The sequence below is a fragment of the Schistocerca nitens genome, chromosome 4 (genome assembly GCF_023898315.1).
Source record: "Schistocerca nitens isolate TAMUIC-IGC-003100 chromosome 4, iqSchNite1.1, whole genome shotgun sequence".
NCBI lineage: Eukaryota > Metazoa > Arthropoda > Insecta > Orthoptera > Acrididae > Schistocerca > Schistocerca nitens.
Genome location: NC_064617.1, coordinates 652,326,001 through 652,347,361, shown reverse-complemented (window position 1 = coordinate 652,347,361; position 21,361 = coordinate 652,326,001). Strand labels below are relative to the sequence as shown.

The 21,361-nt window shown below is 41.0% G+C and overlaps 1 protein-coding gene across 1 annotated transcript in view; it reads right to left on the bottom strand.

Moving 5' to 3' along the window:
* Positions 1-21,361, bottom strand: part of LOC126253001 (uncharacterized) — a 144,701-nt gene that overhangs the window by 86,051 nt on the left and 37,289 nt on the right. Inside the window, exon 2 of the mRNA XM_049954037.1 lies at positions 1,018-1,399. Coding sequence (XP_049809994.1) covers positions 1,018-1,370 — 353 coding nt within the window. The 5' untranslated portion in view covers positions 1,371-1,399. The remainder of the gene's footprint in view (positions 1-1,017; positions 1,400-21,361) is intronic.

Below are 21,361 nucleotides of genomic sequence, written 5' to 3'. Positions count from 1 at the left end.
TTATCCTCAAAGTATTTCTTTTCAGATAGTAAGATGTGTACCAAGTTTGGTTGAAAGCGAGGGAGGGATTTAGGAGGAGCCTTTCGGGAATATGTAACATACTTCATTAAATTTGTATGCATATTTCACATGTATCTTCAGTGAATTTCGCCCTGAAGTTTCATTTCCAAGCAGCTCAGTAATAATGACTTCATGTCTTCTTACCCCTGTGTCGTACATTTATATAATTTTGGAGGTATATCCTGTGGTTTTATAGGTACTATCTGCGAAATGTGTTGCGAATAGAGTTAGTAGTAAAGAAGTAATAAATCAAAACGTCACACCTGATGCGGTCCTTTTACTGTATGAATAGAGAATGTGTAGTAAGTGATACACTTTTTCATTTTCATTACTTTGTGGAGGACGAGGAGTGTCATGAAAAGTCTCTTAAAGGTTTGAAATTATATGTAAAGTGCTGTCATTCTGCAATATTCAATGAATTTAGTCTCGCTATTTGCATTTAGTGAGCTCGCATAATTTTTAACCTCCACCTCGACTCCTTTGAGAGGGAGTGGTTTTTATTCCCTTTCCACACAGTAAGTGATTTGTACATCAAATATGGTTGAAATCGATCCAGTGGTTTAGGAGGAGACATGAAACAAACATAAATGCATACATACGAACGTACATACAAATGTACATACATACATGCACTTTTATGGTAGGTATGGATTCTGTGAGTGTACTTCCAAGAGTCAGGCAACATATTAACTCCTCCTTTATACAACTTGAGAAATGACCGCGACCAAATAATCACATAGAGCAAAGCTCATGCGGACTCTTCGCTGGTCGTTCTCCCTAGAATCAATCGTGAAAGGTAAGGAGTAGGGTCGAAGTGGAACCACAGGTATCCTTCGTCACACACCGTAAGGTGTTTCGCCTGGTACACACATAAATGTAAATAATGTAAATAGCGTATCTGACCAAGAACTCGCCCAGAGAGAAAATGATCAACTGACTGTTGGCTAGTGTACATACCTGCTGACGGCGGACTGGTCTTTGTAAATGGCCGAGGCAGGCAGAACGCCCGGGGTCTCGGGGTAGGCGAACGTCCCGCTCGGGTAGCTGCTCTCAGCGGCGTCCAGGTTGTCCTTGAACTCGAAATCCTCCAAGTTGGCGGCGCCGCCCGCGCCACCGCCGTTGGAGCCGGAGGCGCTGGAGGCGGACGCGAACGTGGAGACACCCCTGTTGAGCACCTTGCCCAGGCCGCCCAGCAGTGAGGGAAGGAACATGGCGATCAGGATGGACTTGGCGATCTGCGCGCCGATCAGCACCGGCAGCAGCAGCTTCTTCAGAGCGAACGCCAGGAAGCCCAGCCCGAAGCCAGCCATGAACGAGCTCTTACCGGCCACCTCCGTCCCTGAAAAAACGCAACACTCCAGCTAGATACACGTTCCGTAAATCATCAGCAAGTTTCTTTTTTTATCGAAATGTGAAATATTCAGTTTACAGGCTTTGTGTATGAGGGGTAGCTAAAAAGTTTTACTATCACATCGACAAAATAAATGTACGTAATTAATTTTTTATTTGTCTTCAGTTCTGGTACACATTGTAAAACTTTTTTAAATCCTGTGACACTGCTGGTAGCTCGCACGTAACACCATACTGTGCACCTTTCTTCTTAGATTTTTTGATGATAAGTTAATCTCGAAATGCGTCTTGTGAATTACTGAACACCAAGTGTAAATGTTTCTAGCGGCCTGATCAGCAGTGTTAAACGTTTGAAAAATTTTGTTAGACAGTGGTCGAAATCCTCCTACGCGACTTCATGTCGCACCTAAAAAGCACATAGTAACATCAGCGCCACAATGCCGTAGTACGTAGTGTTTTTTTGTGTTTTTTGTTTTTAAATTTCGGAAGCCATCACTCTTTTGACTTGTTTGATGTGCCCCGTTGGTTTTTTCTCCAAAGCCAACCTCTTCATCTCAGAGTAGCAATTATCCGCAAATCGTTACTTATATGTGGGATGTATTTCAATCTCTGTCTCCTACCACAATTTTTTACCCTCTGCAGCTCTCTCTAGTACCATGGAAGCTGTTCTCTGATGTCTTAACGCTTATCTTATCATACTGTTACTCCTTCTTGTCAGCGTTTTTCATACATTTGTATCCTCGCCGATTGTGCGGAGAAAATCCTCATTATTTATCTTATAAGTTCACCTAATTTTCAACATCATTCTATAGCACGACATCTCAAACGCTTCATTCTCTTCACCTCCGGTTCCCCACTGTTCGTGATTCACTACCATACAATGCTGTGCACCATATACACAATGCTGTGCTCCATATATACATTATCAGAAGTTTCTTCAACAATTTTTGTTCGATACTACTAGATTTCTTCTGACCAGGAATGTCTTCTTCATCTCTGGTAGTCTGCTTTTAATATCACCCTTGCTTCGCCCGTTATGCGTTATTTTCCTTCCAAGGTAGCAGAATTCCTTAACTTTCGTGGCCTCAATTTTGATGTTGACTTCATCACTAAGCACAATTGTGCTAATTCTCATTGTGTTGGCTTCTCTTCCGTTTACTCTCAATCCATGTTTTGTACTCCGCAGATTGTTCATTCAGTTTTGTTCTTTTCCTTAAAATTTTTCTCATGGCATTACGATCTTCCGTGGTTTTTCACCTCTTCCACAAGTTTCTTCCGTACTGCCCGCTCCCGCGTTGTTCTGAGCCACCCATCGCTTTCGTGTCCTTCCTTTCTTCTTCCAGTACGCCCCATTCAAAAACCATTGTGGCCCTTCTTTCAATTTTCAAGCAAGGCAGTTTCTTACTTTTTAGTAATCGTATGTCAGCTCCTTGTATGAGGCGTTCCAGCTCCGTCTTCGTCATAGGTCTATAGAAACCAGTTCATTAATTTATTAATTTCTATTGTTTCTATATAATTGATCTTCCTTCCCTTGTGGATGTGATGTGATGAATACGGTGCAATAATGGAAATTAATAAACAAATGTCCATCAACCAAAGCTTAATACTAAACGACCAGACACAGTTAACTTACTCACCACTTCTATCTGCATATACGACTCATGATCGCATCCAGGCCATGTTTTAAATTACCCCTCTTACTCATATGTCCCATTCCCTTTAACATAATTTCTCTCGCTGTGTAAACAAACTTTTTACTTTATATATGAGGGTAATCCCAAAAGTAGGGTATCCAATTTTTTATAAGTACAGAACTCCGTTTGTGTGGCAGTTGGTCACACTTTTATGAAGAGTGCTTCACGCTCTGTGTGTAAACATGCATACTCCGCGCTGAGACGCTCAGTCTTGGCCTGGCAGCCGTTGAGAATGGAGCTCCCGTTGGATGTTACCGCCAAGTGCGAATTGCGCACATTTATTCGGTTTTTGAACGCAAAGGGCACTGCACTGATTGAAATCCATTGCCAATGGACGGGAGTGTATAGTGAGTCGTGCATGGATGTCAAAAATGTTCGTAAGTGGTGTAGAGAGTCTGCAGCTGGTCGCACCGAAATTCACGACGAACAAAGGAGCGGGAGACCGTCAGTTTCTGAGGAGACAGTGTTGAAGGTTTAGCAAAGCATGCGTGAAGATCGGCGGATCACCCTGGATGATCTCTGCACGTTGGTTCACGAGGTTTCCCGAAGCACCGCTCACAGAATTTTAACGGAAACATTGAACTGCTGGAAGGTGTGCGCAAAATGGGTGCCACGTATGCTGACTGAGGACCACATGCGGCAACGAGTTGATGCTTCCCGCGCATTTCTTCACCGCCTTGCAGCCGAACAGGACAACTTTCTGGACTCGATTGTCACGAGTGACGAAACCTGGGCATACCACTTTACACCTGAGACCAAGCAACAATCACGCCATTGGCGACATCGTTCTTCGCCAAAGCCGCGGAAATTCAAACAAACACATTCTGCCGGTGAAGTCATGACAACCGTTTCTGGGATTGGAAAGGGGTGTTGTTGTTCGACGTTATGCCCACTGGGACCACAATTAACGCTGACAGGTACTATGAGACTCTGAAAAAACTCAAACTGGCTATTCAAAACCGCAGAAGAGGAATGTTGAGCAAGGACGTACACATTCTCCATGACAACGCTCGCCCACACATCGCTAAGCAAATCGTTGCTCTTCTGCAACAGATTCATTGGAACATAATCACCCACCCTATAGTCCTGACTTGGCGCCCAGTGACTATCACCTGTTCCCTAAGTTAAAAGAACATTTGGCCCGAAAGCGATTCAGCTCCGACGACCAGGTGAAAGAAGAGCTTCATATCTTTCTGAAAAACATGGCGGCGAGCTGGTATGACATGGGCATACAAAAACTGCCACAGTGTCTACAAAAATGCATCGACAGAAATGGTGATTATGTTCAAGCTGTAAACTGATGTAAACCATTGTAGAAATAAACAGGTCTATGTACTTACAAAAAATAGGAGACCTTACTTTTGGGATTACCTTCGTAATAACAGCTGATTTGCTCACCTGCTTAATATCACTATTATATCTTACCTGTTTGCAGCTTAGGATCTATTAAAGACGAAAATATTTTGTTCAGTCACATCTCAGGAATATGCCACGAATGTTTATTGATCAATTATGTTCTTCCATGGACAGAGGTTTTAATATGTCTACAGTTCATTAGTTAATGTGTCACATATTTTATCTCAGTTCAAAAGTCGTAAATCGCAGTTACGCGGAAATAACTCCGCTTGTTTTATTCCTAATTCTGACATTAACATTTTTCATCTCTGGAAATGGAGATCCTCTGTACACGCACATGGGCTCACGTTGGATCTCGTCATTTCATGGCTGTGTTTAGTGTGTAGTTGCATGAGCAAACTGAGGAAATTCCTTAGAGAAATATTGTTTGGTAGCTTTATTTGGTCATTTAGGATAAGCTGCAGCATTCAATTTGGTCATTTCTTGGCTGTGCTTAGTTTGTGATTGTATGAGCAAATTGATCACATTGAATCTTATCATTTACGGCTGTGCTTAGTGTGTGGTTCTATGAGCAAACTGTGGAAATTCTCAAGAAAAATATTGTATGGTCATTCAGGATAAGCTGTAGCATTCAGTATGATGTCGAACATTGGATTTTGTCATTTCATGGCTGTGCTTAGTGTGTGGTTGTATGAGCAAATTTCTCACACTGGCTATTGTCATTTCATGCCTGAGCTTGTGTGGCTGTATGAGCAAATTACTCACATTGGATCTGTCATTTCATGGCTGTGCTTAGTGTGTGGTTGTATGAGCAAATTGTGGGAATTGCTTAGAGAAATATTGCTTGTTAACTTTGTTTGATCATTTAGGGTAAGTTGCAGCATCCAGTTTGATGTCACACATTGGATTTCGTCATTTAACGGCTGTGCTTAGTGTTTGGTTGTGTGAGCAAACTGTAGAAATTCCCCAGGAAAATCTTGTTTGTTAGTTTTGTTTGGTCATTTAGGATATGCGGCAACATCTAGTTTGATGCCGATTTGATAACTATGTACTGACTGAAGACTCAAATGTGTATTACGCAAACTGAAACTCGTTGAAAGCCCGAAAGGCGTATTAGATTCAATAAAAATATATAACAAAGTGGCTGGTTGCCATATTCATAAAAATAATAATTCCACACTCACCGAACTCAATAGCCAATAAAACGGATAAATTTCTGTTAACTCTCTTCTTTATCCTGTTCTCGACCTACCACCTCAAAACCACAATAAATAGTGCACAATTCAATTTTTAGAAAAGATCACTCTAAATGAAGCCAAAAAGCTGAATTCCAGGAAGCTTAAAGACCATTTCGCGTGCACAACACTATTTGACACTCTTTGTCCAATTGTAAATACAACACCTAAACTTTGGAAAAGGCTGGAAGCCCTTGAAAGAACACCACAGAAGTTGGGAAAGAAAAGAAGACCATAATTACAAGAGCTAACATGAAGTCTTAACATCTCATCCATAAAGGAAGGAATATGAACTACCTTTAAATAATGAAATTAATAAACATACTGTATGTCCATTTGCCCAAGTTTAGTACTGAATGACTAGCCACAGTACCCTTATTCGCTACTTCTGACCTCAAATACTATTCATAATCCCATCCAGGGTGTGTTGTGTGTACCCCTCTCACTCACACGTGTCATTTCTTCGCTTATTTCTGTTGTAATTTCACTTGCGCTATTAAAAGTTTTTAATTTGTATGACCACAACTGTTTCACTTATCTGCTTAATCTCACTAGTATGCCATATCCGTTTACAGCATAGGATCTGTTAAACACATTATTTTGTTCAGCCATTATGTTGGAACATGTCAGCAAAGTTAATTATTCAGAACAAATTTTGCAGTTTGTTGCACAGTTCATTAGTTAATGCGCCATGTTTTATATGAGTTAAATAATCTTATATCGCAAGTTCACTGTAATTATTAGTCTCACTTTAGTTCTAAATCAAATATGACAAGTGTAAGCTTTGGGAACTGAAGTATTCCATAAATACATTAGTTTAAATTCTTTGATCTTACAAAAAAATTGACTGACACGCTTATTTATCTTTGTACTTGATGACATAGCAACCGAAAGCCGGTTTGGAAAATAAATAATAAATATTACAAAATATTGCGCCAGAGTCATGTGTGTTTTCGTTCGTAACGTACCAGCGGAAAAATGCTGGAACACAAAAAATACGAATATGTTACGGTTTATTTAAAAGAATCTGACTGAGAAGTGGGGCACCAGCTGCCTCATTCAAAAATTTTCCACGAAAGTTTGGAACGAGAACATACTCGCGCTTTTTGTAAACATGCAACTCGCCTCAGACTCTAACAGGCTTCCCTAAATGCAACTCACTGACAGCCACTAGTACGTCGCTGTAAGTCGCTCTTATCCATTCACTCCCAGTTGCCCTTTCTCACTCACTCATTCAGCCCAACTCATTGTCATTATCTCTTTGTGCCTCTGTCACTGTTTTCTCTGTCATAGCCAGACGCCCGTACGTTGTGGCTTAAATGGCTCTGAGCACTATGGGACTCAACTGCTGTGGTCATCAGTCCCCTAGAACTTGTTGTTGTTGTTGTTGTGGTCTTCAGTCCTGAGACTGGTTTGATGCAGCTCTCCATGCTACTCTGTCCTGTGCAAGCTTCTTCATCTCCCAGTACCTACTGCAACCTACATCCTTCTGAATCTGCTTAGTGTATTGATCTCTTGGTCTCCCTCTACGATTTTTACCCTCCACGCTGCCCTCCAATGCTAAATTTGTGATCCCTTGATGCCTCAAAACATGTCCTACCAACCGATCCCTTCTTCTAATCAAGTTGTGCCACAAACTTCTCTTCTCACCAACCCTATTCAATACCTCCTCATTAGTTACGTGATCTACCCACCTTATCTTCAGCATTCTTCTGTAGCACCACATTTCGAAAGCATCTATTCTCTTCTTGTCCAAACTGGTTATCGTCCATGTTTCACTTCCATACATGGCTACACTCCATACAAACACTTTCACAAACGACTTCCTGACACTTAAATCTATACTCGATATTAACAAATTTCTCTTCTTCAGAAACGATTTCCTTGCCATTGCCAGTCTACATTTTATATCCTCTCTACTTCGACCATCATCAGTTATTTTACTCCCTAAATAGCAAAACTCCTTTACTACTTTAAGTGTCTCATTTCCTAATCTAATTCCCTCAGCATCACCAGATTTAATTTGACTACATTCCATTATCCTCGTTTTGCTTTTGTTGATGTTCATCTTATATCCTCCTTTCAAGACACTGTCCATTCCGTTCAACTGCTCTTCCAAGTCCTTTGCTGTCTCTGACAGAATTACAATGTCATCGGCGAACCTCAAAGCTTTTACTTCTTCTCCATGAATTTTAATACCTACTCCGAATTTTTCTTTTGTTTCCTTTACTGCTTGCTCAATATACAGATTGAATAACATCGGGGAGAGCCTACAACCCTGTCTCACTCCTTTCCCAACCACTGCTTCCCTTTCATGCCCCTCGACTCTTATAACTGCCATCTGGTTTCTGTACAAATTGTAAATAGCCTTTCGATCCCTGTATTTTACCCCTGCCACCTTCAGAATTTGAAAGAGAGTATTCCAGTTAACGTTGTCAAAAGCTTTCTCTAAGTCTACAAATGCTAGAAATGTAGGTTTGCCTTTTCTTAATCTTTCTTCTAAGATAAGTCGTAAGGTTAGTATTGCCTCACGTGTTCCAACATTTCTACGGAATCCAAACTGATCTTCCCCGAGGTCCGCTTCTACCAGTTTTTCCATTCGTCTGTAAAGAATTCGCGTTAGTATTTTGCAGCTGTGACTTATTAAACTGATAGTTCGGTAATTTTCACATCTGTCAACACCTGCTTTCTTTGGGATTGGAATTATTATATTCTTCTTGAAGTCTGTGGGTATTTCGCCTGTCTCATACATCTTGCTCACCAGATGGTAGAGTTTTGTCATGACTGGCTCTCCCAAGACCATCAGTAGTTCTAATGGAATGTTGTCTACTCCCGGGGCCTTGTTTCGACTCAGGTCTTTCAGTGCTCTGTCAAACTCTTCACGCAGTATCTTATCTCCCATTTCATCTTCATCTACATCCTCTTTCATTTCCATAATACTGTCCTCAAGTACATCGCCCTTGTATAAACCCTCTATATACTCCTTCCACCTTTCTGCCTTCCCTTCTTTGCTTAGAACTGGGTTGCCATCTGAGCTCTTGATATTCATACAAGTGGTTCTCTTCTCTCCAAAGGTCTCTTTAATTTTCCTGTAGGCCGTATATATCTTACCCCTAGTGAGACAAGCCTCTACATCCTTACATTTGTCCTCTAGCCATCCCTGCTTAGCCATTTTGCACTTTCTGTCGATCTCATTTTTGAGACGTTTGTATTCCCTTTTGCCTGCTTCATTTACTGCATTTTTATATTTCCTCCTTTCATCAATTAAATTCAATATATCTTCTGTTACCCAAGGATTTCTACTAGCCCTCGTCTTTTTACCTACTTGATCCTCTGCTGCCTTCACTACTTCATCCCTCAGAGCTACCCATTCTTCTTCTATTGTATTTCTTTCCCCCATTCCTGTCAGTTGTTCCCTTATGCTCTCCCTGAAACTCTGTACAACCTTTGGTTCTTTCAGTTTATCCAGGTCCCATCTCCTTAAATTCCCACCTTTTTGCAGTTTCTTCAGTTTCAATCTGCAGTTCATAACCAATAGATTGTGGTCAGAATCCACATCTGCCCCTGGAAATGTCTTACAATTTAAAACCTGGTTCCTAAATCTCTGTCTTACCATTATATAATCTATCTGATACCTATTAGTATCTCCAGGATTCTTCCAGGTATACAACCTTCTTTTATGATTCTTGAACCAAGTGTTAGCTATGATTAAGTTATGCTCTGTGCAAAATTCTACAAGGCGGCTTCCTCTTTCATTTCTTCCCCCTAATCCATATTCACCTACTATGTTTCCTTCTCTCTCTTTTCCTACTGACGAATTCCAGTCACCCATGACTATTAAATTTTCGTCTCCCTTCACTACCTGAATAATTTCTTTTATCTCGTCATACATTTCATCAATTTCTTCATCATCTGGAGAGCTAGTTGGCATATAAACTTGTACTACTGTAGTAGGCATGGGCTTTGTGTCTATCTTGGCCACAATAATGCGTTCACTATGCTGTTTGTAGTAGCTAACCCGCACTCCTATTTTTTTATTCATTATTAAACCTACTCCTAGAACTTAGAACTACTTAAACCTAACTAACCTAAGGACATCACACACATCCATGCCCGAGGCAGGATTCGAACCTGCGACCGTAGCAGTCGCACGGTTCCGGACTGCGCGCCTAGAACCGCGAGACCACCGCGGCCGGCCGTACGTTGTGTCCTACTACTATAACCTCTTCTCACTGTCACAGTCTGTCTCTTACTCTCTGTGACTTCCTTTCTACTACTGCTGTCTCTTCTCACTGTCACTATTTCTCTCTTCGTGGTTATTGTCATATCTTCTGTCCCTCATTATCACTGGTTCTCACCCACTTCCACTTTCTCTTTCTCTTTATCCCCATCTCTGGCTCTGTCTACTTCATTCCTAGCACGGCTCTGTCACTTACAACTATGCTCCACTGCCACTGTGTCCATTTCCTTCTCTCACCTTGTCACTGTCTCCTTCGCTCTTTCTATAACACAACCACCGTCCACTATCTTCCAGTATTTATTATTGTTACGTCTCTTTGTCACTACCACTGTCTTCCCGCGCAGCAAAAAAAAAGTGCGAACATGTTCGTATCCCAAAATTTTTGTGAAATTTTTTTAACGTGCTGAATAAGGTAGAATAAGGCTGTTGGTACCACACTTTTCAGTCAGAGTCTTTTGAATAAACAGTAATATATTCGCGTCTTTTTCTTTTTTTGTGCTCCGATAGGAGCATTTATGCGCTGGTTCTCTTCTTTTGCCTGCTGCACCAGAGCATGTAACTGGTATGAAAGTAAAAGTAATGATCAGTAAAATTTAGATAGCTTGCTTGTGTGAAACAAATTACACATCCTAGATCGCATTTTCCATGCAAAAAAAAAAAAAATGCTTTTACTTCAGTACTGTGAGTACAACGTGGGGATCCCAGACAACAGAGTATTTATTCGTGCTACGTCACTTTATAAACTACGTTTTCACCTTACACCGGATTTTATGTGCGTATTTTACGTGTACAGGTGGGGTAACTTTGAACATCTCTATCTAGGAAACGGATAAATATATGAAGAAAATGTTGAAGGTTGTTCGAGATCTGAATCTTATAGATACAACGTAAAAAAAATCAGCCATTTTCTGTATATAGACGTCTTGGAATTCCCGCTTGTGTTCTGGTCTGCTGGTGCCGGTGAAAATATGGTAAAAACCTTTTCTTTTGTTTGCCAAGGAACCACCCATTAAATAATGGTGCCTCCTTTAGTTCCATGAAGTCTTCTGTAGGCCACATCGAATGCAAAAAGAACCAACCGATTTGTTCCATTTACCTATTTAGGAGGAAGTTTGCAATAATCATACTTTGACCCTGTAGTGTAAGACAGTGTCACTAAGACTATCCTTCTATTGGATATATAAATGATCCCTAGACCAAGGGCTATCCGAAGCACTTGACTCTACTTTTTTTTAATCACAAATAGAACTTGAGGTGTGAGCAGCGGAAAATCTCGTTTTTATGAGCAGCAGTTTAGAATATATTGGGTACGCATGCCGCCGCATGCATACAGGTAAAATATTCTACCAAGAACCAGTGGAATAGTTAGTCAATGCGATGCTGACACAGTTTGTTGCGTACAACTACCAGAACCCCGTCGAACATAGTAAGCCCAATAGTTCATTTTCTTATGTATTCTCACTCACATGCCTCATTTCTTCCATTATTTCAATTATTGTAATTTCGCTTGTTCTGTTAAAAATTTTTACCTAAATTTAGGAGGTCGTTCAACAATTTTTTTACTGTGCTGGTATAAGGGCCCATGGTTCATTAGAAGGTGATAAGAATAATTATGATTTATTTGGTTTGTTACGCCAGTTACCTTTGTTTCTGTGAAAATACCCCTATAAGTGTGCAAAAATATGTGATATGCCGTCACCAGAAACGACCTCACAAAAAAAGATTAATAAAAGTCTCCGATACAAAAGCACTGTGATGTGTTGCCACCACCGCAGGGACATCTCAAACAGTGTTAACTGACGGAAAACAAACCCCAACGTGCAACTAACGCCGCCGGGAGAAAACTTACCCGAGACGGAACTTGAGGACGAAGGGTAAAGTGAACATTATTGTTGTCAGCAGCAAATTCCGTGAGTGAATGGAAGAAATTCGTTTCCGTTCAACACACGCAGGGCATACCGCCGACATACTCTGACAGAGTTGAGACATAAAGGAAAGTCGACAGGCGCGCTTCTACATCTGAAAGATGATGTCTGTTCAAATTACGCGCCACTTGCATAAGAGAGGCACCAATAGCGCCACTATGAGGATTCAGATATCGTTTGCTTTAAATACACGATGGTCGTGAGCGTTAGTTACGTTTGAGATTGGACGTGTTGTGCTGATATTAGTTAAGAATGTCTTTAAGGCGTCACAGACGCCATTATCAACACCTCACTGAGTTTGAACGAGGTCGTGTAACAGTGCTATGAGAAGCTGGATGTACCTTCTGCAATACTGCAGAAAGAATTGGCATGAATGTAGCTACTGTACATCATTTATAGAAGCAGTGGTTACAAGAATGTAAGGTTGCAAGAAGACAGAGCTCCGGATGACCACATGGTACTATCAAGAGGTAAGACCATCGTCTTCGGCGTATGGTTCTGGCTCATCGTACTACATCTGCAGCAGCAATTTGGGCAGCAGTTGGCACCACAGTGACACGACGAACTGTTGTTACTGTGGTGTCACCGCACACTTGCTAGGTGGTAGCCTTTAAATCGGCCGCGGTCCGGTAGTATACGTCGGACCCGCGTGTCGCCACTGTCAGTGATTGCAGACCGAGCGCCGCCACACGGCAGGTCTAGAGAGATTTCTTAGCACTCAGCCCAGTTGTACAGCCGACTTAGCTAGCGATGGTTCACTGACAAATTACGCTCTCATTTGCCGAGACGATAGCATAGCCTTCAGCTACGTCATTTGCTACGACCTAGCAAGGCGCCATTATCATTTGTTATTTATCTTGTGATGCATGTACCGTCAGACCGATGTTCACCAATTATGGATTAAAGTTGAGTATTCCAGAAGCTACGTACTATTTTTGCTACTATAAAGACCTTGTTATTTTCCAGACCTCACGCCAGCCTGCGTGAGCTTAAACGCGTGCCTTTCGGCTTCCTCCAAACCCCGTGGATTGGCTCCTGCCAATCCACATCAGTTACTTCAAGGATAGCTCCGAGCAAGACGCCCTGTAGTGTGCATTCCACGGCCCACAAACCACCGCCATTTGGGACTTCAATGGTGTCAAGAGAGAGCTCATTGGAGGGCAGGGTGAAGGTCTGTATCGTTTTATGATCAAATCTGGTTCTGCATAACTGCCAGTGATGGTCGTGTCTTGCTTAGAAGGAGGATAGTTGAGGGCCTTCATCCAACCCGCCTTTGTGCTAGACACACTGCGCCTACGCCTGGAGCCTAAGTCTACCGTGCGATTTCGTATGACAGCAGGAGCAATCTCGTGATTATTCCACATACACTGACCGAAAATTTGTACGTCAATCTGGAGATTCGACCTGTTGTTTTGTCATTCATGACCAGAATTCCAGAGGTGTTTCCAAAAGGGATAACGCTCGTCCATATGCCGCTGTTGTAAAACAACATGCGCTACAGAATGTCGACAAGTTGCCTTGGCCTGCTTGATCATCAGATCCGTCACCAGTCGTACACATATGGGATATCGCCGGGCCACAACTCCAGTGTCATCCAGTACCATTATTAGCAGTCTCTGTATTGATCGACCAAGTGCAACAGACATAAAACTCGATCCCACAAACTGACATCCGGCAGCTGTACAACACAATGCATGTACTTTTGCATGCTTGCGTACAACATTCTAATAGTTGCATCCGTTATTAATGCACCACCATTTCACATTTGCATTACACTGTGATCTTACACTGTAAATCACTAAAGTACGCTACCTAGACAAATGTACTCCCGAAATTTCATTAATCTACATTAATTATTTTTGGTGCTGTCATTTTTTTTCGTCAGTGTATGAAATGGTGTGCAGATATTTCCCATGCAATACAAACAGAAAGATAAAGGGTGTGAGGAGGGGGAGGGGGACAAATCTAACCAAAAGCCACTGTAAAACTCGTGTCCCTTGTACCAAAATATTAAAAAAAGTCTTTGAAGAACCTCCGAAAACTGGTCGGGGGAGTTCGGGTGACTGACCTCGGAATCGTGTGACTGAGGTCTATGTTGTCATTTGACGGGGTTCTGAATACATTTCCTAACAACTTAACAACTGAAAATGCTTTTTCTTGATCTATGAAATAAGTTTTCTCCACATTAGTTAAGAAGTTATTGTTTTGACAATTCATGAATTTCAACTATCGTTTGTTATTGCTGGTTAGTAGTATACACTTTATTTATTCTCGAAGTTCCACGTATTGGGTTGTGAAATTGGGGAGCTGCACGTTTAGCAAAATGGGGAACCTTAAGACTGTGGCAGGAATCATGGTATGTTAAATTTATGGGCACAACGATGGATGCGTCCAACATATGTTTGTCGCTGTCGCCCACAGGTCGCCTGAAGCGTGGCGATCTGTCGACGAAGGCACGAGGCTCGAGATGCAAGACGCCTCGGCTGGAGACGGAGTCAGTCTCTGGGGACCTACCCAGGAAGGACAAAGAGGGAGCAACAGAGAAGGACAGAGTAGCAAGTTCTCGTGTCAGAAGTGGGGCAGTCTAGTGGTGTCCGGACCTGAGCGAGCAGCCAACAGAACCTCTTATCAATGTGCTGATATAGGTTCCTGTTCTTGGTGGGTGGTCGGTTACTGTCGTCACGTTTCCAGGGAAGGCCGTGCTGACGATACACAAGTGGATACTACCCGTGGTGTGTGCTCTTGAACGGTGGTTCACAGTTGTGCTTGACGGAAACACTGATTGTGCAGTTGCTTGTATTCCGGTTACGATTCTCCCTCAAACTGTGCTAGCACTTGGAGAGTTCAGTGGTTACCTGTTTACTACTGTCCTAACAGCAAGGCTTCATCTCAGAAGCTTGCACAGGATAGAGTAGCATGGAGAGCTGCATCAAACCAGTCTCAGGACTGAAGACCACAACAACAACAACAACAGCAAGGCTACTGCAAGGCAACGAGGGAATGTTAAAGAAATGCTGTTAGTGGATGTGATTGCATTCACATTTCGTGAAAAGGTATGAGGAAATACACTGAGAACGAAATCAGAACAACATTATCTGAGTCCCAAAACACTGAAAATGATTAATATAATACACGTCCCCAACTAGCGCCTCCAACAACTTTCCTGTCAGTCGCAGGTGGCTAAAGCGAGCTGCAAAAGTAGAATATTGGCGACCTTGAAGTGATTGTTAAACGTATAATCGTCCCTACAGTATCATCTAGCCATGATTTAGAGAAAGCTCGTCTTCAGTTGGAGTTGTCCTCGTTCGTCTAGCTGCCAGGTTAATTGGACAGTGATACGTACTTTGTAAAGTAGCTACTCTTCACAAGACAAGGAAACCAGCAAAACACAAGCGAGTGCTGGGTTAATCGCACACTACTTAGGGAAACAAAGCACATATGACGAATTTAGTCACCCACATGAATAGCTGAAGGTAGGTAGGGGATATTTAGCAGATTAGTATTTTAATAGGATTAATTCTCATCATCAACAATTCACGAAGTGTCGAGTTGCTACACATACAGAATATGAAACGTTCGTCCAGTCTTGTTCGGAATGTGTGGTTAAATGTTCTCTATTGTGTGTTACTGTGTCTTTTATGACAATTTGAAGCTTGAAATGACAATGGTAATTTGGAGCTTTTTAGTGTTTACAAGGGAGAGTTACATATCCAAGATATTATTTTCAGTGTTATGTTAATGTGTTCTCTTATTTTTGCTCTTCAAATTGTGTTTTTCTGTGTTGTCGTGTGAAATATTGTGACAATAATGGCGTGTGAAAAACGTAATACTAGGCTCCAAAGTAAACTGAGAAATGACAGTGAAAACGAAAGCAGTGTGTTAGCGCCACCGAGTAATTAATTAACTGATGTTCAAAGTAGTAATTTGGTAATTGTGCTTAGGGAAATGGAGCGGGCGGCAAACAATGGCGTGGACAGTGAAACAATTAGTGAAGAGGGAAGCATTATCGATCGATCGGTCGGCAACAGCTCGCCTCAGGAATCAGGAATGACAGTACACAATATTGCAACTACTGTAGACTCAGGTTTTGGGTTCTCACCGTTTTCTCAAATGAGTCAAGACACATTTTCCGCTTGTCAAAATGTGAATGTTGCCGGTGCAAATTCACTGCCGAAAAGCACTGAGGAACATGTTTCAGACACCAGTGCACTGTTATTACAGTTAATACAACAAATGGGACAAACACAACAAAAGCTTCAAAAGTTAGACACAATGGAACAAAATCTTCGAAAGTTAGACACAGTAGAACAAAATCTTAAAAAGTTAGACACAATGGAACAACACCAGAGACAAACACAGCAACAGTTAGATACAATGGAACAAAATCAGAGACAAACACAGCAAAAGCTTCAAAAGTTAGACACCACACTTGAACAAACACGTGAAGATTTAACTAGTGAGTTACATAACATTGAATCGAAATGTCAAAAAGTCTGTAATGACGTAAAAACACAAATTTGTGAGCATTTTCAACCCATTTTTTCGCGGCATGAAAATGCATTACAGAATCACGAAGCAGCCATAAAAGAACTGCAAACCATTGTTCATGAAAATCACGACACCTTGCAAGCTAAAATTGACTCAGTTGCATCTACCGATTCGGTTACGCAACTTGCAAAAACTCAGGAAAACTTAAAGGACACAGTAGATACTCTGAAACTTGGTTCAGAAAAACACACTGAGGAAATTAGTTCATTATCAGAGAAAGTAGCCGAACTTTCAGATAAGTTCACTAACTTATCTACAAAGGTAGATAATGATCTGAATGACACAAGACCTGTAGCCTTCACGGACACTGAAGAGTATGAACAAATTAGAAAATTCAAACAAAATCAAAATCAAATCAATACACAGTACAAAAGAGAAATCCGGGAAGTACAAGATCAGCTGACACAGGTGATACAAGAATTACGTATTTCAGACGACACTCGCGCTCCAACACGGGAAGAGGGACTTAGAAATACGGAAAAGCCGCAAAATAATAACACAGGGCATTTCGGAAGTTATGAAAGAAATTGGCAATGTGCACCGAATTTTGAGATGGAACGGCCGACACGACCTAACAATGACCGATATGCGACTCGCCGACATGATGATTTTGACTATAAGCTGTTCATTACTACACGTAAATTCAAAACATTTAAGAATTCTGGCAACGACATTCATCCACAAGCATGGCTCCATCAATTCTCTCATTGTTTTCCTCCCAACTGGTCGTTAGAACACAGATTAGAATTTATGTGTGGGTACTTAGAGAATGAACCAGCCGTAAGAATGCGATCGGTCATTCACGATTGCCACAGTGAAGGAGAATTTTACCATGCCTTCCTCTCAGCATATTGGTCTCAAGCCACACAAGACCGAGTAAAACGTGGCATCATAATGATGAAACATTTCGAACAATCTGAATTCTCCAGTCTTGTGAAATATTTTGAAGACATGTTGCACAGGAATCAGTACCTGTCAAACCCATACAGCCCCTCAGAACTCATCCGCATTTGCTTAATCAAATTACCTGAACATTTACGACATATTATTTTAGCAGGACGTTGCAAAGAAGACATTGAGGCTTTTCAGGGACTGTTACAAGAACTGGAAACTGACACTGACAATCGGTGAACGCGGAAACAGGAGCACAACAATTACAGGTCACATCTGTCACAATTCCGCGATGAAAGAAGTAATAACTGGACACGGCAAGGCTATTCTCACAACACATATCGTGACCAAAACAGACACCACCCGTATGACAACCGTTGGCAGAGTAGTAATAATTACAGGGAAAGATCACCTCTCCGCGGTAGTGACTATCACAGAGACAATCAGAGAAACAGACAATTTGGGAACCAAAATAATTATTATCAAGGGAGACAGAATAACTTTAGACACAACGGTCCAGCGCGCAGTTACGATTCAGGGAGAAATTCTCCACCACGTGACCGACAAGAAAGAAACTATAGCATCTACCGACATGACGACAGATGATATGATCGTAACGACAGACCTGAATTGCATCAGAACTGGCGGGATTCAAAGAGAGCAGGGCCCTCTCGAGGAGGTGAATTTGTAGAAGTTAGGTCTCCAAATCCCAATAACGACGCGCGCCAACAAAGAGACAATAGGCAATGACTCATACCGCTGGCAGCCACAAAACGTACGTATGAAACTGACGACGCAGCTGCCGTAGCTAGTAATTACGTAAGAATGGAAGACATTAGAGACATCTTACTCCAGGAACACGACGTTAAACAGAACAACATTGCATATCCTGTGATTCACATTACAGTAAATGACGTAAAATTTACGGCAGTACTTGACTCTGGCAGTCCCACTTCAGTAATTAGTGAAACAGCTTTTAGCAAATGCAACAAATCGAACGATTGCCCCACACTTCCGTTACGTAAGATTAAATTACAAGGTGCAATCTTTGGAAAAAGTGTAGATGTACGCCAACAAACCAATTTAGAATTCTTTTGCCAAAGCCACAGCTTCTCTATGAACTTTCTTATTGTTCCATTATTGTCGACGGAAATTATACTGGGAGTAGACTTTTTGAATGAATACAAAGCAATTTTAAGCTTTCACGATGCTGAAATAAGTTTAGAAAAAGAAGGTAAGTCAGTAGCTTTGAAATTTGAAGATTGGCTCTCAAACCATGACGAAGAAATTAATCGGCTTTACCTCCTGTTAGACAACAGTTCGGAATTTTCGACGGAACTTGACACTAACAATCACTCTGCAAGTACTGACAGGGGTGATATCGACGGCGCATTTGATACTAATGAGTTAATTCAGAATAAAGTTCAAACAATTGAAAATTGTAATGACAATGATAGGCAAGACCTTTTTGAGATTTTACAAGCCCATTCCACAGTTTTTACTCACAAAAAAGGAACAATCAAGGGATTTCAATACCAATTTCGTGTTCGTGAGCATACTAAATTTTGTGTTAGACCATACGTAATTCCAGCACATTATAGGGACCGTGTTAGAACAGAAATACAATCTATGCTTGACGAGGGCATTATTGAGCCTGCAGTAAGCTCATACAACAATCCGTTACATGTTGTTGAGAAGAAAAATGGATCGACCAGACTTGTCTTAGATTCGAGACAAATCAATACTATCATTATTCCTGAAACAGACAGGCCGCAAACGTTGGAAGAACTTCTTCAAAATTTTAATGGCGTAAAAGTGTTGTCTTCTATTGATCTCAGAGCCAGCTTTTATCAGATCGAACTTCATCCAGAATGTAGAAAATACACAGCTTTCCTTTGTTTCGGCGTTTGTTATCAGTTTCGGAAACTTCCTTTTGGTTTGAACATTTCTTCGGCAGCATTCATTCGCGGGCTAAATTCCATATTACCTGAGTTCTTAAAACGTCACATCACCTTATATGTAGACGATATTCTGATAGCAGAAGCCTCATGGGAACAACACAATCGCATCCTCAACAGCGTGTTACATATTTTTGCAGAATCTGGAATTACAGTTAACTTGGAAAAGTCTGAATTCGGTAGGACAAAGGTGAAGTTTTTGGGACATATTATTTCTTCTGAAGGCATTCAGCCGGATCCTGAAAAGTTAGAAGCAATCAGAGCCATTCCAGTTCCGTCCACAAAAAGACAAGTCCGCAGTTTTCTAGGTCTCGTAAATTTTTACCGTCGTTTTCTGAATATGCAAATTCTTGTTACACCAAAACTTTGTTCTCTCACTGGAAAAAATACTATTTGGAACTGGGACGAACAAGCACAGTTGGAATTCAATTCTTTGAAAGAATCGCTACTTAACGCGCCAATACTAGCTCATCCAGATCTGTCACAAGATTTCTGCCTTAGCAGGGATTCTTCTAAAGTCAGTCTTGGTGCCCGTTTATTTCAAGAAGCCACAGAAAATGACACTACTGTTCAGAAAACCATTGCTTTTGCTAGCCGAGTGCTAACAAAATCTGAAAAAAAATTCCGTTACTGAATTAGAAGCTTTAGCTATCGTTTGGGCATTTAACAAATTCCGTTTCTTTCTTTCTGGTAAGCACGTAAAAGTATACAGTGATCATCGTGCATTACAATTTCTTATGTCTTCAAAATTAAATCATGACAGGTTAAAACGTTGGGCATTGTTTCTGCAAGAATTCCGCTTCACAATAGTCAACATTCCCGGCAAGGAGAACATTGTTGCGGACGCACTGTCACGCGCACCGGCTGGGCTTGAGAAAAGTAACACAGAAGGAAACCTCGAGAAAAATTTCAGTATTCTTTACATTCAGAAAGTCGCCTTTGAAAAATTCATCACCACATCTTTAAAGGACCTTGCTCATGAACAAGATAAAGATCCTATTTGGAAAGACATCAAAAGCAAATGGCATGAAAAGACACACACACACAGATTCGGCATTATTATCTGGTTAGAAACAACATACTATTCAAACGCTGCACTGTTGATGACAAGCTATGGGTACTTTGCATTCCTGACGATTTTGTTAATAAGCTCATTTGGTACATTCATTTCAGCTACGCACATTTTGGTCCACGAAAATGTTATCATATTCTTCGAACGACTTGTTATTTTAACAATATGGAAAAGAGAATTCGAAGAGTCTTGTCTATTTGTAAACTTTGCCAAAAGGCGAAACCATCTACTATCTCACATCGTGCTCCGTTGTTTCCTATCATTCCTTCTAAATCAAAAGAATTTGCTGCAGTTGATCTATTGGGACCCCTTGTCAGAACATCGAATGGATTTTCGTACGTTCTAGTCGCTGTTGAACTTACTTCAAAATTTGTTTCTTTCACTCCGTTACGTAAAGCCACTGGACGGTCTGTATCCAACGCCTTTGTTAAAAATTTCTTACGTGAAGTTGGACACGTTAGTAAAGTCATTTCAGATAACGAACCGCAATTCAGATCTGCTGTTTGCTCACGCATGCTTTGGAATCATAAAATCAAACCTGTTTTTATTTCATTGTACTCACCACATTGTAACCCATCTGAACGGATTATGAAGGAAATCAATAAGCTTTGCAGACTTTATTGTCACAGAAAGCATCAGCATTGGGACAGATATTTACACATATTTCAAAACGTGCTGAATGAAATGCCTCACGACTCCACTGCTTTACTACCTACTCTTGTACTGAAGAATGAAAAACCACCGAACAGAATCAGAGAGCTTGTACCTTTCCCGAATACACGTAAACTTCGACACAAAGACATAATTGATTTGGCTATTAAAAATATAAAATCTGCAGCAGACAAAAGGAGAAAACTACACGGTAAAGCAAATGCAAAGAAATTATATATTGGTCAGAAAGTTCTCATTAAAGCTCATTCATTGTCACATAAGAAGAAACACTTGAGTCACAAATTCTTTCTAGTTTACAATGGACCTTACAGAATCCGACGTATACCACATGATAATTGCGTTGAAGTTGAAACTCTGTGT